At 58.0% G+C, this 13,181-nt stretch overlaps 3 protein-coding genes and 2 non-coding genes across 5 annotated transcripts; 1 reads left to right on the forward strand and 4 right to left on the reverse strand.

Annotated features, from left to right (window-relative positions):
• Positions 1–1,177: 1,177 nt before the first annotated feature.
• Positions 1,178–6,026, forward strand: EIF3G (eukaryotic translation initiation factor 3 subunit G). The gene is made up of 11 exons (XM_006044440.3): positions 1,178–1,294; positions 1,443–1,489; positions 2,061–2,144; positions 2,254–2,342; positions 2,492–2,551; positions 3,718–3,822; positions 3,924–4,113; positions 5,053–5,160; positions 5,279–5,415; positions 5,503–5,609; positions 5,902–6,026. Exons 1-11 carry the CDS (start codon positions 1,275–1,277, stop codon positions 5,915–5,917), a joined length of 963 nt encoding a protein of 320 aa, XP_006044502.1. The 5' UTR covers positions 1,178–1,274; the 3' UTR covers positions 5,918–6,026.
• A 299-nt stretch (positions 6,027–6,325) lies between these two features.
• P2RY11 (purinergic receptor P2Y11) lies at positions 6,326–8,840 on the reverse strand. The gene is made up of 2 exons (XM_044948648.1): positions 8,574–8,840; positions 6,326–7,404 (listed from the first exon to the last, which is right to left on the reverse strand). The coding sequence occupies exons 1-2, from the start codon at positions 8,599–8,601 to the stop codon at positions 6,326–6,328; spliced, it is 1,107 nt and encodes a 368-aa protein (XP_044804583.1). The 5' UTR covers positions 8,602–8,840.
• A 129-nt stretch (positions 8,841–8,969) lies between these two features.
• PPAN (peter pan homolog) lies at positions 8,970–13,065 on the reverse strand. The gene is made up of 12 exons (XM_044948645.1): positions 12,915–13,065; positions 12,656–12,826; positions 12,035–12,136; positions 11,789–11,839; positions 11,309–11,479; positions 10,613–10,689; positions 10,313–10,420; positions 10,075–10,198; positions 9,909–9,987; positions 9,675–9,804; positions 9,435–9,601; positions 8,970–9,344 (listed from the first exon to the last, which is right to left on the reverse strand). The coding sequence occupies exons 1-12, from the start codon at positions 12,930–12,932 to the stop codon at positions 9,127–9,129; spliced, it is 1,416 nt and encodes a 471-aa protein (XP_044804580.1). The 5' UTR covers positions 12,933–13,065; the 3' UTR covers positions 8,970–9,126.
• Positions 10,498–10,575, reverse strand: LOC112587184. The gene has a single exon (XR_003111709.2). It is a non-coding gene; the product is annotated as a small nucleolar RNA U105B (small nucleolar RNA).
• On the reverse strand, positions 11,914–11,998 carry LOC112587176. Its single transcript, XR_003111703.1, has one exon. It is a non-coding gene; the product is annotated as a small nucleolar RNA SNORD105 (small nucleolar RNA).
• Positions 13,066–13,181: the final 116 nt, after the last annotated feature.

The raw sequence follows: 13,181 nt of genomic DNA on the forward strand, positions 1-13,181 counted from the left end.
ACTAGTTCCCACATGCCACAACTAAGACTCTATGCAGCCAAATAAATAAAAATAAATATTTTTAAAACCATATATATATATATATATATATATATAAAAGAGACTATGATCTTTAGTCTAGTTTTTAAAGTCCTTTATAATCTGGTTCCTATCAGTTCCAAATACCCACAAATTGAGCACTTATCAAGTGTAGACACCCTGAGGGTGCTGGGGACCCAGAAGTGAATGAAGCAGGCAAATGTCTTTCTGCAGCAGTCTACAGCAGTTTTTACCATTTTTTTCATTATCGTCCCTCTAAAGGAGAAAAATGGAATTATCTCCAATTTAAATCAATGTTAATCTAATTACATTTAATTTCTCCCTAACAATAGAAATTAAATGTTTAGTAATAAGATTTTGTCTGGGAGGGTTGGCTTTGGAGGGCCACAAGTCATTGTCATCTCCAAGTTGGTTTTTTTGTTTTTTGCCACAGAACAATTAATTTTGGTCCCCTTGGGAGTCATATCACTCACACTGAGAATGCATGCAGTAGAGGGAAAGCTGGACAATAAGCAATAAATTAAAGAAAATGGAAAAGATTATATCAGGGAGCCAAGAATGTTACTAGGAATTCCCTGGTGGTCCAGTGGTTAAAACTCTGCATTTCCACTGCAGGGCCCAGGTCTGATACCTGGTTAGGGAATTAAGATCCTGCAAGCCTTACCGTGCGGGTGGGGGGAGGGGGGCGGGGAAGAAAAGAAAAAAGTTACTCAAGGAGGGAGAATAGTTAGGGGGTGACTTGATATCTTGGTCATTTGAATCAGGAAAGTTCTTTCCAGACAAGGAAGACCAGTTTTGGTTTCTTCAGCTGAAAAATGGAAACGATAATTTCCTCCTCACAGTTCCTGCAAACAGTAAGAGCTATATAATTGAGCTTATTGTCATTATTTCTAATTTTTTAAAAAAGGTAAATGAAAAAAAGGTCCGGTGGTTAAGACTCAGTGATCCCAATGCAGGCGCTCTGGTCCAGGAACTAGATCCCACATGCCGCAACTAAGACCCAGCGCAGCCAAATAAATAAATAAACAAGATTTTAAGGTAAATGAGCCGAGCCTCTATTCAGCTATTAATAGTAAGATACCAGGGCCCAGCCTCTCACACAGCCGGCGCCTCTACCTCCGTCCGTAGGGGGCGCTGTGGAGTGCTACGGCTGCTCTAGGCAGCGAAACCGGAAGTCTCTTTCACCTCTTACTTCCGGTCTTTGGCCCAGGCTTGGGCTGCGTGGAGATTTTGTAATGCCGACCGGAGACTTTGAGTGAGTCTGGGGCCGTGGAGGGGGTTTGGGAGGCAGACTAGGGGTAGGGGGCGGTCCTAGAAGTTAATATGGAGCCTGGGTGCGTCGAGGCCGCGGGAGCCTCGCCTCGCCTCACTCATCCCTCCTTTTGACAAACTTGTCCCCGCAGTTCGAAGCCCAGTTGGGCGGACCAGGTGGAAGAGGAAGGAGAGGACGGTGAGTCTACCTTGTCGCCTCGCGTCACCGCAGCCCGGCCTCCCCCCGCCGCCCCCGGGCCGTCACTGCTGCCTGCTCTGATCCTCCACCCTGGCACCGCCGTCAGACCCTGCATCTCCCCTCACGGCCAGCCCCTGCCCCGCGCCACTCTCATCTGGGCCAGCCTATCTCCAGCTCCATATGTTCACCAGCCAGCCCATCTTCTGCCGCGCCACCGCCCAAGTCCTTGATGCCAGCACTTCTGCTTCCCTACTCCGGGGAGGAAATTTTAACAGCCACACTTCTGCCTTTGTATTAATACTATTGCCCGGAGGCCTATGGCCCTCTCCTGCCCTCAGGCCAGGGATCCCCTATGCTTCTCATTGCTGGAAGTTACTACGTGCCAGCTCCGTGTCCCTGGATGGCTATCCCAAGACACTTCCTGGCCAGTCCTCTGCCCTTTGTCCCGCCTTTCTCAGCTCCTGGTACAGGCATCATCCCAAAGGTCCCTTGATTTCAGCTTGGGAGTTCCTGTCCCTGCCCACCCCTACCCCCCCGAGCTGACCCCTGCTCCCTCCACTCCCTGTCACAGACAAATGTGTCACCAGCGAGCTCCTCAAAGGGATCCCCCTGGCCACTGGGGATACCAGTCCAGAGCCTGAGCTACTGCCGGGAGGTGAGTGCCCGACTTCACTCCAGCCCTGGGCCGTCTCTCTCCCCAGCCTCCTTCCTTCTGGTCCCTATTACCCAGGGCTCAGTTCCTTTTGTCTCTTCCCCTCTCCCAGCTCCACTGCCGCCTCCCAAGGAGGTCATCAATGGAAACATCAAGACAGTGACGGAGTATAAGATAGATGAGGATGGCAAGAAGTTCAAGGTGAGGCTGGGGAAGAGGTGGGAGCCCTTTGCTTGAGGGGCACTTGGACTAGGAGAGAGTGGTGTGTTGGATGTCTTGATGAGGAAGATCTGCTGGCTCTAGGAACCTTGAGGAGCAGAAGGCCCAAACCTTTCCCCTCCTATCCACAGATTGTCCGCACCTTCAGAATTGAGACCCGGAAGGCCTCAAAGGCTGTGGCAAGGAGGAAGGTAAGACCCTTCTCCCCCTGTCTTGGGGGCTCCTCCAAGGCTGACTCAGAGAAAAAATAGGAGTTCTTTTCCCCTTTGCCTTCATTTTTAGAAGTGGGGTTTAACTGTTAAACAGTTCCCTGGTGGCTCAGTGGTAAAGAATCTGCCTGCAATGCAGGAGATGCTGGTTCATCCCAGGGTCAGGACGATACCTTGGAGAAGGGGATGACTTCCCACTCCAGTTTTCTTGCCTGGAGAAGTCCATGGACAGAGGAGCCTGGTGGGCTACAGCCCATAGGGTCACAAAAAGTTGGACATGATTCAGAGACTAGTGCTTTTTTCTTTTTTCCTAATGTTTTGGTTGCACCACACAACATGTGGGATCTTAGTTCCCCGAGCAAGGCTTGAACCCACGCCTCGTGCATTGGGAGTGCGGAGTCTTAACCACTGGGCCACCGGGGAAGTCCCCTGTGTGTACCTGTTTTGTTGGAGCAGAACTGAGGCCTGTGTGCAGTCCGTGGGGGGCCCTGAAAAGTCCAGCAGGTGCAGGAGTGGGAGTGGAGGGGTTGGTTCTTACTTCTCCTGACTTGTCGCCTGGGAGGAACAGAGCCAAGCCCTCCTGTGAGGTGGTCGTAGCAGCAGAAGTGATGGCAGTAAATACATTTTGCACGGTTACCTACTCTGTGTTAGACCCAGGTGCTTTGTGGGAAGTATTTTCTCGTTCAGTCCCCCTAGCATTCCAGGAAGGTGTGGGGGGAGCACTGTGGTCCCTTATAGGGGAGAATGCCGAGGTGTAGGTTGTTTAAGGAGCTCAAGGCCCCTGGAAATCTGGGTGATCCTGCACACCCCTGAGTATCACTCGGTGGGAGCTGGTCTGTTACCTGCACAGCCCCTGCCAGGGGTTGTTGGCTCTGGGCCTGTTTACCCCTGAGCTTCAATTCTCTCATCTGTAACATGAGGCTGAGAGCTGCCCCTGCTCCTGGAGCTGGCATGAAGCTGGGGCCTGACATGCCCTCAGGGAACAGAAACTGTCGTCATCACTTCTCCAAGGAGCATTTGAGGAGGGCAGTGAATAGGGTTCAAGACCCACCCACCCTCAAGGTGGCTCTTGTTAAGTCTAGGGTGCAAATGGAGGGAGTCCCACTTGTCCTTGCCCTGACCTGTCCCCCATCCTGCCTTGAGCTCAGAACTGGAAGAAGTTTGGGAACTCAGAATTTGACCCACCAGGGCCCAACGTAGCTACCACCACAGTCAGCGATGATGTATCCATGACATTCATCACCAGCAAAGAGGTAAGTGGGGTGGCTGGCAGGGGGAGCCACTGGCCAGGGTGTTACTGGAGGCAGCAGGGGAGCGGCTGCCCTGTCTGAACTGCACCTACCTGCCTTGCCAGGATCTGAACTGCCAGGAAGAGGAGGACCCAATGAACAAGCTCAAGGGCCAGAAGATAGTGTCCTGCCGAATCTGCAAGGGCGACCACTGGACCACCCGCTGCCCCTACAAGGACACGCTGGGGCCCATGCAGAAGGAGCTGGCCGAACAGCTGGGCCTATCCACTGGCGAGAAGGAGAAGCTCCCCGGAGGTGCCAGGACCTTGGGATACGGCTGGCAGGCTTGGGGGTTGGGAGGAGGAGTGGGAGTGGAGCACAGGAATTGCGTGCGTCTCTGGGAGTCATGGGTCCTCACCTGGGGTCTGGACAGGACCACCACTGTTGGTGGTTATTACCTCCCACACAGCAGCAAGGCTGTGGCCACAGCCCACGTTGGTCTGTGTGAGAGACTGCAGGTGGGTGCTCTGCTGGTGGCGCCACCTGTCTCGCTGTCGGGCTTTGTGAGAGCCTCTAGTGAGCACTGCTGCAGGTGTAAGGACATTGCGAGTAGTGAGGGGAGAAGGCTGTTCTCCCAGTGTGTCTGTCCTGACTGGAGCTTGCTGTGTTTGCGCACGTGTGCATGCGCACGCACGCACACACACACACACACACACTCTCTCTCTCTCTCAGTGTGTCTGTCCTGACTGGAGCTTGCTGTGTTTGCGCACGTGTGCATGCGCACGCACACACACACACTCACTCTCTCTCTCTCTGTGTCTGTCCTGACTGGAGCTTGCTGTGTTGGCGCACATGTGCACACACACACACACACACACACACACACACACACACACACACTGGAGTTCTATACTTGTGACTCGTGTGCGCAGCCACTTGTCACCTGTCCCCGGGACGGGAACCTGGGGGCTGTTGCTACCCTGTGTACTGTCTTGGTGTGTGTGAGGCTGGGCATTTTCTCGCCGTGCATTCTCTCGCTCTTCCTGTGCTGCTAGCAGGCAGGGCATGTGGGTGGGTCAGCTTCCTGGATGTGACCTTTAAGTCCTTTTAAGACCTTTAGCCCTTGAAGAGATCCCCCGGATGCCTGTGGTTTGAGAGAGAGTGCTTGGGGCTGGATCATGGCCAGAGCGGCTAGCATCCTGGGCCAGGCCTGTGCCGGGGGAGGCTTGACCTAACCTTGCTTTTGGTCCCCAGAGCTGGAGCCTGTGCAGGCCACTCAAAACAAGACTGGGAAGTACGTGCCTCCGAGCCTGCGCGATGGGGCCAGCCGCCGTGGGGAGTCCATGCAGCCCAACCGCAGAGGTGAGGCGGGGAAGGCACCCCAGCACCGGGCTGACGCGTGGGCGGGCACCCCTTGTACCCTATGATTAAACCACGGGTGGGGCCGGCCCCTCACCGACGCCGCTCCTTGCCTGCCCAGCTGATGACAATGCCACCATCCGTGTCACCAACCTGTCTGAGGACACTCGTGAGACTGACCTGCAGGAGCTCTTCCGGCCCTTTGGCTCCATCTCCCGCATCTACCTGGCAAAGGACAAGACCACCGGCCAGTCCAAGGTGGGCCAGCGGCTGTGGGGGCGGGGTGGGGTCCTGACTCCCAACTGTGCCCTGAGTGTTGTCCCTGACCCCCACTCCCTCCCCCAGGGCTTTGCCTTCATCAGCTTCCACCGCCGTGAGGACGCTGCGCGTGCCATCGCCGGGGTGTCCGGCTTTGGCTACGACCACCTCATCCTCAATGTCGAGTGGGCCAAGTAAGACCTCTGCCCTCTGCCGCCCCTCATGGCATCGTAGCTGATGCTTGGGCTGACTGTGGGCCTCACCAGGGCTGTCCCGGGGCGTGGGTCTTTGGCTGTCCTTTGCTTCTCGTGGAGGGCCCCACATCCCAAGGCCTGTCTGGCCCCTGGTGTGCTCTGTGCCCCGTCCCCCTTTCTCCCCGTTGAGTTCATGTTGTGTATGTAAGATGGGTGGTGGTCCTGGGACTCCCTAAAGGGTCTAGAGCTCCCCCACTTGCCATCCTCACCCACCTCATGCTTCCCTTTCTAGGCCATCAACCAATTAAGCCAGCTGCTGCTGTTGCTGCTCAGCCCCTGGCCCCGGGACCCTTCAGTGACAGAAGTCAGCCTCCTGGAGCAGGGGACTTCAGGGCAATAAAAAGTCTCTAGTCTCTAGCCTTGTGCTGTCCCATTTATTCCCTGATGTCAATCACACTGTTGTGGGTGGAGCCAGCCCCCCCCCATCCCCCCATCTTGGGTTTGCTCCGTGGCCCTGCCCAGGGTTAATGCTGTGAGTGGAAGCTCCTGCAGCTCTGGCATGGGCGCCCCCTGGTCCCACTGGAGGCCTTTCTGTGGGGAGGAAGTGGGGGCTCCTGGCCTGTCTGGGGGCTCGGGGCTGGGGGCCTGCTGTCTGCCTCCATTCTGCTGCGGGTTCCAGCATCTTGTGACGAGGAGGGGGCTGAAGATGGGCCAGGTCACGGGCTCAGCTCGGGGGACTGGAGCCCTGAGGTTTGGGGGGTGGCTGTGACGTTGAGGGGTAGGGCTTCGCTGGAGCATGTGGTAGTCTTTGGGGTCTGTTCCTGCCCGCAGCGTCGGTGGCAGCAGTCCAGGCTGGGCACCACAGCCATGTAGAGCAGCGGGTGGATGCAGATGGCTAGGGGCACAAGGCCTCGTGTCACCTGGTGGGCCAAGTATGTCCTTCTGGCCAGTGCCTTCTCAGCCGCGGCCTCACTCGTAAAACCCGGGCAAAGGGCGAGCCAGCGCAGCCGGGCATACACGTTGAGCACTGCCGTGATATAGTAGGGCACGTAGGAACTGGCATAGAGGGCCACGCCGCTGGCCACCAGCACCATCACCTGCCGCTTGTGGCTGTGCTGCACGGCCCGCCCCAGGGCACCGTAGGCTGCCAGGGTCAGCAGTAGCGGCAGGCCGCAGCCCAGGGTTGCCAGCGCCAGGCTGTAGACCCGGTAGGCCTCAAGCTGGCTGTCACTCGCTGTCCCCAGGCACTTGGTACAGGCCCCCGGGCTGGCCACAGAGCACTGGCCTTGGCGCTGGGACACGCTCAGGTGAGAGAAACTGAGCGTGGGGGCAGCGAGCAGGACCGCCAGCGCCCAGCCAATGGTGCTGACAGCCCAGGCATGCTTGGGCCGCAGTTGGCTGTGGGCGAAGAAGGGGTGGACGATGCCCATGTAGCGGTTGAGGCTGATGCAGGTGATGAAGATGACGCTACCCAGCAGGTTGCAGGTGAAGAGGAAGCGCTCCAGGCGGCAGGCAGCCTCCCCGTAGCGCCAGTTCTTGGGTGGGTAGATGTAGGCAGCCAGGGGGGGCAGCGTCAGGGCGTAGAGCAGGTCGCTGACCGCCAGCTGGGCCGAGAAGATCACAGCTGGGGGCCAAGGGCGCTGCTCCCGGCTGCAGAAGCGATACAGGGCCAGGCTGTTGCCGGCCAAGGCCACCAGAAACTCGACTACCAGCATGGGCCACAGAAAGTCAACTTGGAGGCCATTGAGGATGCGATCTGCAGCCTCCGAGAAGTTGACTGGGCACTGCATGTCACCTGTGAGCAGAGGGTGTGGCACATCAACCCTGTCCCTCGCTGTGGCTCCCGCTGTGGCACCCTTACCTATTGTGTGCCAGGAGCCCCTTGTGGGCATGTTTCCAGAGTGCTTTTCCACAGCCAGGAAGGTGGGTGCCAGCCACAGGACCTTTGTACAGAGGGACTCAGAGACCAAGGAAGGTTAGAAGCCCAGAGTCCATTAGGCGTGTCCTGGGGCAAGAACCAGGGATGCACACAACCTGGCAATGACCACCAGAGCCATCAGGGCCTGGGGCAGGGAAGCAAGAGCCCCCCCCACCTCCCTCTACAACTCAGTCCCACATGGCAGAGTCTGTCCCCCCAAGTGTCACCATCTACCTGGATCAGGAGTCTGGTCCACCTTGCTGTCCCTGCTCCCACCCTCATCATCCATCTGTCCTCACAGCCGCCAAAGAGTCAGGTCACAGCCATACACTCCCAGACTCTCTCCCTACCTACCTGGAAGAAAAACCAGTGCTCATCTCTTCCCACTATGCCTTGAGGGAGCTACTCCTCCCACCCCCACTCACTCATTTCCAACTCTCACCAACCATGGTGTTCTGGCTGTTTCTTAAGGCAGAACCTACCTCACGGCCTTTGCCTTGGCTGATGCACCAGGCATCCCTGGAGGTAGTCCCCCTCACCTCCTCCTGGTCTCGGGTCCTGAGGTGACCCTAATCTGGCGACTGCTCCCCGTAGTCCCCTACCCTGCTTATTTTTCCTCCACAGCTCTATCCCCATCCACATGACCACTGTAAGGAAAATCCCCAGAACTTTCCCTCCTGAGGGTAGAAGTGCCCGGTTCCTGGCCTCCCCATGCCAGCACCCAGGATGCAGCAGCGTAGGGGAGCTGAGCTCTGTAATCTATCCTTCACACACCCTGCTCAGCCTCAGCTTTCTTAGGAATGGCCTGGACTCCTGGCTGGTCCAGCAGGCTGGCCATGAGCTCTGTGCATGTACCCCTTCCATGACTCAGATGGCTCCTCCACTTTCACTTCTGCCTTCCTATCCCATCCCTCTGGTCTGGGAGGAAGTGGGTCCAGCAGTGATTCTTTACCCATCTCCCCACCACCCTCTAAGAGCCGGCCACCTCCAACCCCAAGGCCCTGGATGTGCCCGGCTTCACTAGCCCGGTCGTGCTGGCCCCTCACCTGAGATGTTGCTGGCTGAGGCCTGCATGGCTCGCCTCTGGGTCTGCAGCCGCACTGTGCCCTGTGCCGTGTGCTCCCTTCTGAGACACAAGCCGCTGGCCCCTCCCCTTCCCAGCAGTACTACCTTCAGCCCGCGAAGTGGGTCTGAGCACAGGCCTCACTACCACTTCCTGCTTCCCTCCTTCTGAGAGCACCCAACCTCCAGAGCTGGTTCATCTGCTGTGGGGGAACTGGGTAGGCTGGGGAGGGGTCCAGGGCCCCAGGGCACCACAGGAGGGTCACACCTGTGTCACCCTGGCATATGAAATAAGGCCTTGCACATCCACTGCCCAGGTGCAGACAGAGGCCCAGGTGTGGAGCAAAAAGCAGGCCCGCCATTTCAAACTCAGACTCAGCCTCATGAGAAATGAATTTATTAGAGGGCAAAGTGGGAAAGCAGCTCTCCTTTATGAAAGGAAACCGAGGGCTGCGCCTGGAGACCCAGGAGGGGAGCCCAGCACAGCGTCTCTCGGGCCCCAATCTGGGGCATTCCATCTGCCACCCAGGCTTGGCCTCAGGCTGCTCTCTTCGGTGGCCGAGGTCGGCCTTGCCCACGGTTCCTGGCAGCCCCCCTGGGTCCCACCTTGGCCTGGGCCCCTGGGCCCTTGCCCTTGGCCTTGGCCTTTTGAGGCCTCCGATCACTGCCTCGGTCCGGCTTCCGTTCCTTCAGCCGCTGCTTCTTGCCTGGGGGCCCAGTGGGCCGCCTCCTCTTGGCTGCCTTTGGAAACATGTCTGCAGGGAGCAACAGTGTCAGGGCCACCAGGGTGCAGGGACAGACAGGCCCGTGATACCCAGGTGCCCTGAGCCCTGTCTGCCACACACCTTCATCAGGCTCCTCGCCCACAGCCTGGCGGAAATACTCAGCCTCATCCTCTTCTTCCTCTTGCTGGTTGGTCCTCTCTGCCTCTGGCGGGGCCCCGGGGTCCTCTGCATCGCTGTCCCCATCGGCCTCTGCCCGCGCCCGCTTCATGCCTGCCAGGCTCTTCTTCCTGGAGGAGGGACATCGGTCAACGTGGCAGCCTGCACCTGGGACCCTGCCCCACCTGCCTGGTGACCACACACTTGTGAGCCTCTCGCTGCTCCCGCTTGCGCCGAACATTCTGGGCCTGCTGGTCCTGTCTCTGGGCCTTGAGCCGCAGCTTCTCCTCCTTGGCAGCCAGGATGGCCTGGAGCTCCTCCTCTGTTTTGTGCACTGAGTAGGAAGAGGTGGCCACTGAGCTCTTCCTCCCCAAGGCCCAGGTGAGCCCGCCCATGACCAGGCTGCGGGCCCCACTGTGCCCCTGGCCCCGTCCTCACCGAGCCTGTGGAACAGCACGTTGCCCTCTCCGACCCCCTCTTGGATCTTGATGAGCTCCAGCGTCATCCGAGGCCCAATCTGGAGGGACGGCAGAGGACGGGATGGGGTGTCAGTGCTTCCTTGGGGATGGGGGGGCCACCAGGCCTGCCCCGCACTGGGCCTCACCTCTGTGAGCCGCACAGCGCTCTGCTGGGCCCGCATGTTGCCGCGCCCCGCCACAGCCTGCGGCAGTTCTGTGATGTTGTGCTCGCCATCGGGCTCTGCCTCACTCTCCGACAGCCCTGCGCCCCTGCGTGGGGCACACAAGGGGCTCAGCAGGGGCTCCCTGGCTCCGAGGACAGCTTTGGGGTCCCCTGGAGCGTGGTGTCCCCCACTCCCCACCTCCAGCCCCAGCCCTCCTTACGTGGCCAGCAGTTCACTGATGTCCTGCAGGCGACTCATGTTGGGGAACTTCTCCTGGAGAAGCTTCTTCATCCCACGACTGGCACCCACAGGGACCACCTTGATGCTGCTGCAGGGGTTGGAGGGAGGCGAGGATGGGGGTCAGGAGCCATGGGTCACAGGTCAGCTCTACCCTGCCAACCCTTTCCACGGTGCGTCAGCGCGTTTACTGAGACTGAGCAATCACAGAGTCTCAGCAGCTGTGCTGTCAGCAGCCGCACGTGGGGCCAGGCAACCCCTCAATTCCCCACTGAGAACTCACTAGTGACGCAAATCCAGCTCCTGGGAGTCAGGGTTGTAGTTGATGAGAAGGCAGCGCTTGATGGTGTTCAGGTTCACCTGGGAGAGAAAAGAGGGCACAGCACCTGGTGAGTGTTCCATGGGCCTCCCTGTGTGCTGGAGGCCCTGCTGAGCCCTGGCCATGGCCACACTCCAGAAGGGCGGCCTGGGTGCTGCCAGCACTGCAGGGACACATGGGGCTGCAGCTGGTGTCCACGGGCTACCTAGGGCTAGACATCCAGCTTCCAAGGCCCGTTGACGTTACCCACACTGGACTCCCTGATGACTGGCATCTAATAAGCCTAATTTGAGACCCACTGATGCCAGGGATCAGGAACCAGGGTTCTGGAGCCAGACGGATTTAAAGAATCCAGTCCTGCCTTCTTGTCCTTCGTACCTAACCTCAGACTAGTATCTTCACCTCTGGTAGCCTCAGTTTCCCTCTCTGTAAAATGGAACACACTACCTAGCTTAGATCAGCATTCAATGAATGCACGCTTAGAAAATAAAATACCACGGACATTATTTTCCACCTGCCAGATGGGAGAGCATGAGTGGGTTTAGAACTCAGGACCCAGAACTCTCAGCCTTGGGGCTGGGAGGTGAAGAATGAGCCTGAGTGTGGTCCTTGCTGCCTGCTTCACCTACACTCACCTTCATCACACACGGGCTGGCTCACCTTATGCACGTTGATGGAGGGGAACAGGTTCTGGAACATGGTGGCCATGAGCTTCACATGCATGCCATGGGGGCCAAAGCTGTTGAGCACCAGGAGGGGTGGGTGGGCAAACTGCTGCTCATGCATGCGGTGCCGGCGTAGCGAGGAGACCACATCACGCACCAACGTGTACTGCAGGGTGAGGTGAGGAATGGGTGACCACCCGTCCAGCACACACAGCTGGTACAATCCCCAAACCCAGCTCCTGCCCCTCGGAGGCCTCACGTCACCTCTTGTGTTGTTGTGAAAGTCACTCAGTCGTGTCTGACTTTTTGTGAGCCCACAGACTATACACACAGTCCATGGGATCCTCCAGGCCAAAATATTGCAGTGGGTTCCCTTCTCCAGGGGATTTTCCCAACCCAGAGATCAAACCCAGGTCTTCTGGGTGTGCAGGCCGATTCTTTACCAGCTGAGCCCCATGTCACCTTGGGTCCTTACCTTGTTGATCCGGAAGGTTAGGGTGGGGCCTCCCGGGAGACGCATCAGTTTCTGCAGAAGAAAAGATCTGTGAGGGTTGAGGTGTGTAATTCAGGAGCGGGGTTGGAGGGGGTGGGAAATGGAGACCACTGCCTATCTCTTCAGAGCGTTTACTTTGAAGCCAGTATCATGGCAGCTCAGAGGCACAAGGGTCATCATGAGAGCTGGCAGCGGAGGAGGGTGTGGGGAGTGAGAGCATCCACTCACAAAGTAGACGTTGGTCTCTGTTTTGCTCACAATCAGGAAGTGTGTGACCCCAAGGGGCCCAGCCACTGCTACACAATCTTTCAGAGAGTTTTTCTTCCGTATCTGGAAACAATGAAAAGAAAAATGGACAATCACAGATAACCTCTTATTAAGCAAAGCCTTTAAGCCTAACCTGTTATGCCATTTCTTGCACTTAACCCTTTAGAGAACTAGGGGGAGAGAGGAATGGAATGCTCTTGGCCTCTAGAGCCAATCAGACTTTAACCGAAGCTTCTGTCTCTTGACACTGCATCACCACATTTTTCAGAGGGCCCATCTGAGGCTCAGCGAGGTTAAGTAACTTGGTTCGGGCCTTTGAGAGAAGCCGGCTTTGCTAACTCGAGTCCCCTCTTAACTTCCATCAGCCTTAGGCACTCAGCCAAGCTCCAGGCTGGGTGCGTTCATCTGCTCGCCCTCGCTGCTGCCCCTCAAAGCCCTGAGAGGCAGGCACGATGGTCCCCATAAAGGTCCCTTTCTCCAGCCTGGGAAACTGAGGCCTCCAGCGGTTTCGAGGATGAAGCCACCCCCGCAACTGAGAAGACGAGGCCCAGTGCGGGTGAAGGTGGGCTGGGTGATGCAGACCTGCAGGCGGGTGGCAGTGAGCGGCTCCATAACCCGCCTCAAGTCCATACTGAGCTGCTGGACGCTGCGACCCACTCGGCCGCGAGCAAACACGAACGAGTGCGGCTGCGCGGCATAGGCTTCGAGGTTCCGGAGATGGGCCTGGGCGCGCGCGCGCTTCTGGTGCCGGGACTGCGGGGACGAGAAACAAGAGGTGAGCCCCGCGGCCGCCGGCGGAACCCCGCCCGCGCTGCCCGCTGTCCTGGCCGCCGCGACTCACCCTCCCCGACTGTCCCATGCCGCCGTCCTTTCCACGAGGTCTCGTCTGCCGGCTGCTTCCGGTGCCGCTCCGCTCACTTCCGGCTCCGGCGAGGCGACTATGTGAGGCGCCGCGATGACGTCACCAATAGTGCATGCGCACCAGGTGGCGGGAAAAAAAAACGTCCGCGGAGGGGTTGCTATGGAGACACAGAGGGCCTGTTTCTACGGAAACCAGGGCGGGGCCATGGTTCGAAATGAGCCGCTGGTTCGAATCCCGCCTCTGCCA

This window comes from Bubalus bubalis, chromosome 9, assembly GCF_019923935.1.
Source record: "Bubalus bubalis isolate 160015118507 breed Murrah chromosome 9, NDDB_SH_1, whole genome shotgun sequence".
Classification (NCBI taxonomy): domain Eukaryota; kingdom Metazoa; phylum Chordata; class Mammalia; order Artiodactyla; family Bovidae; genus Bubalus; species Bubalus bubalis.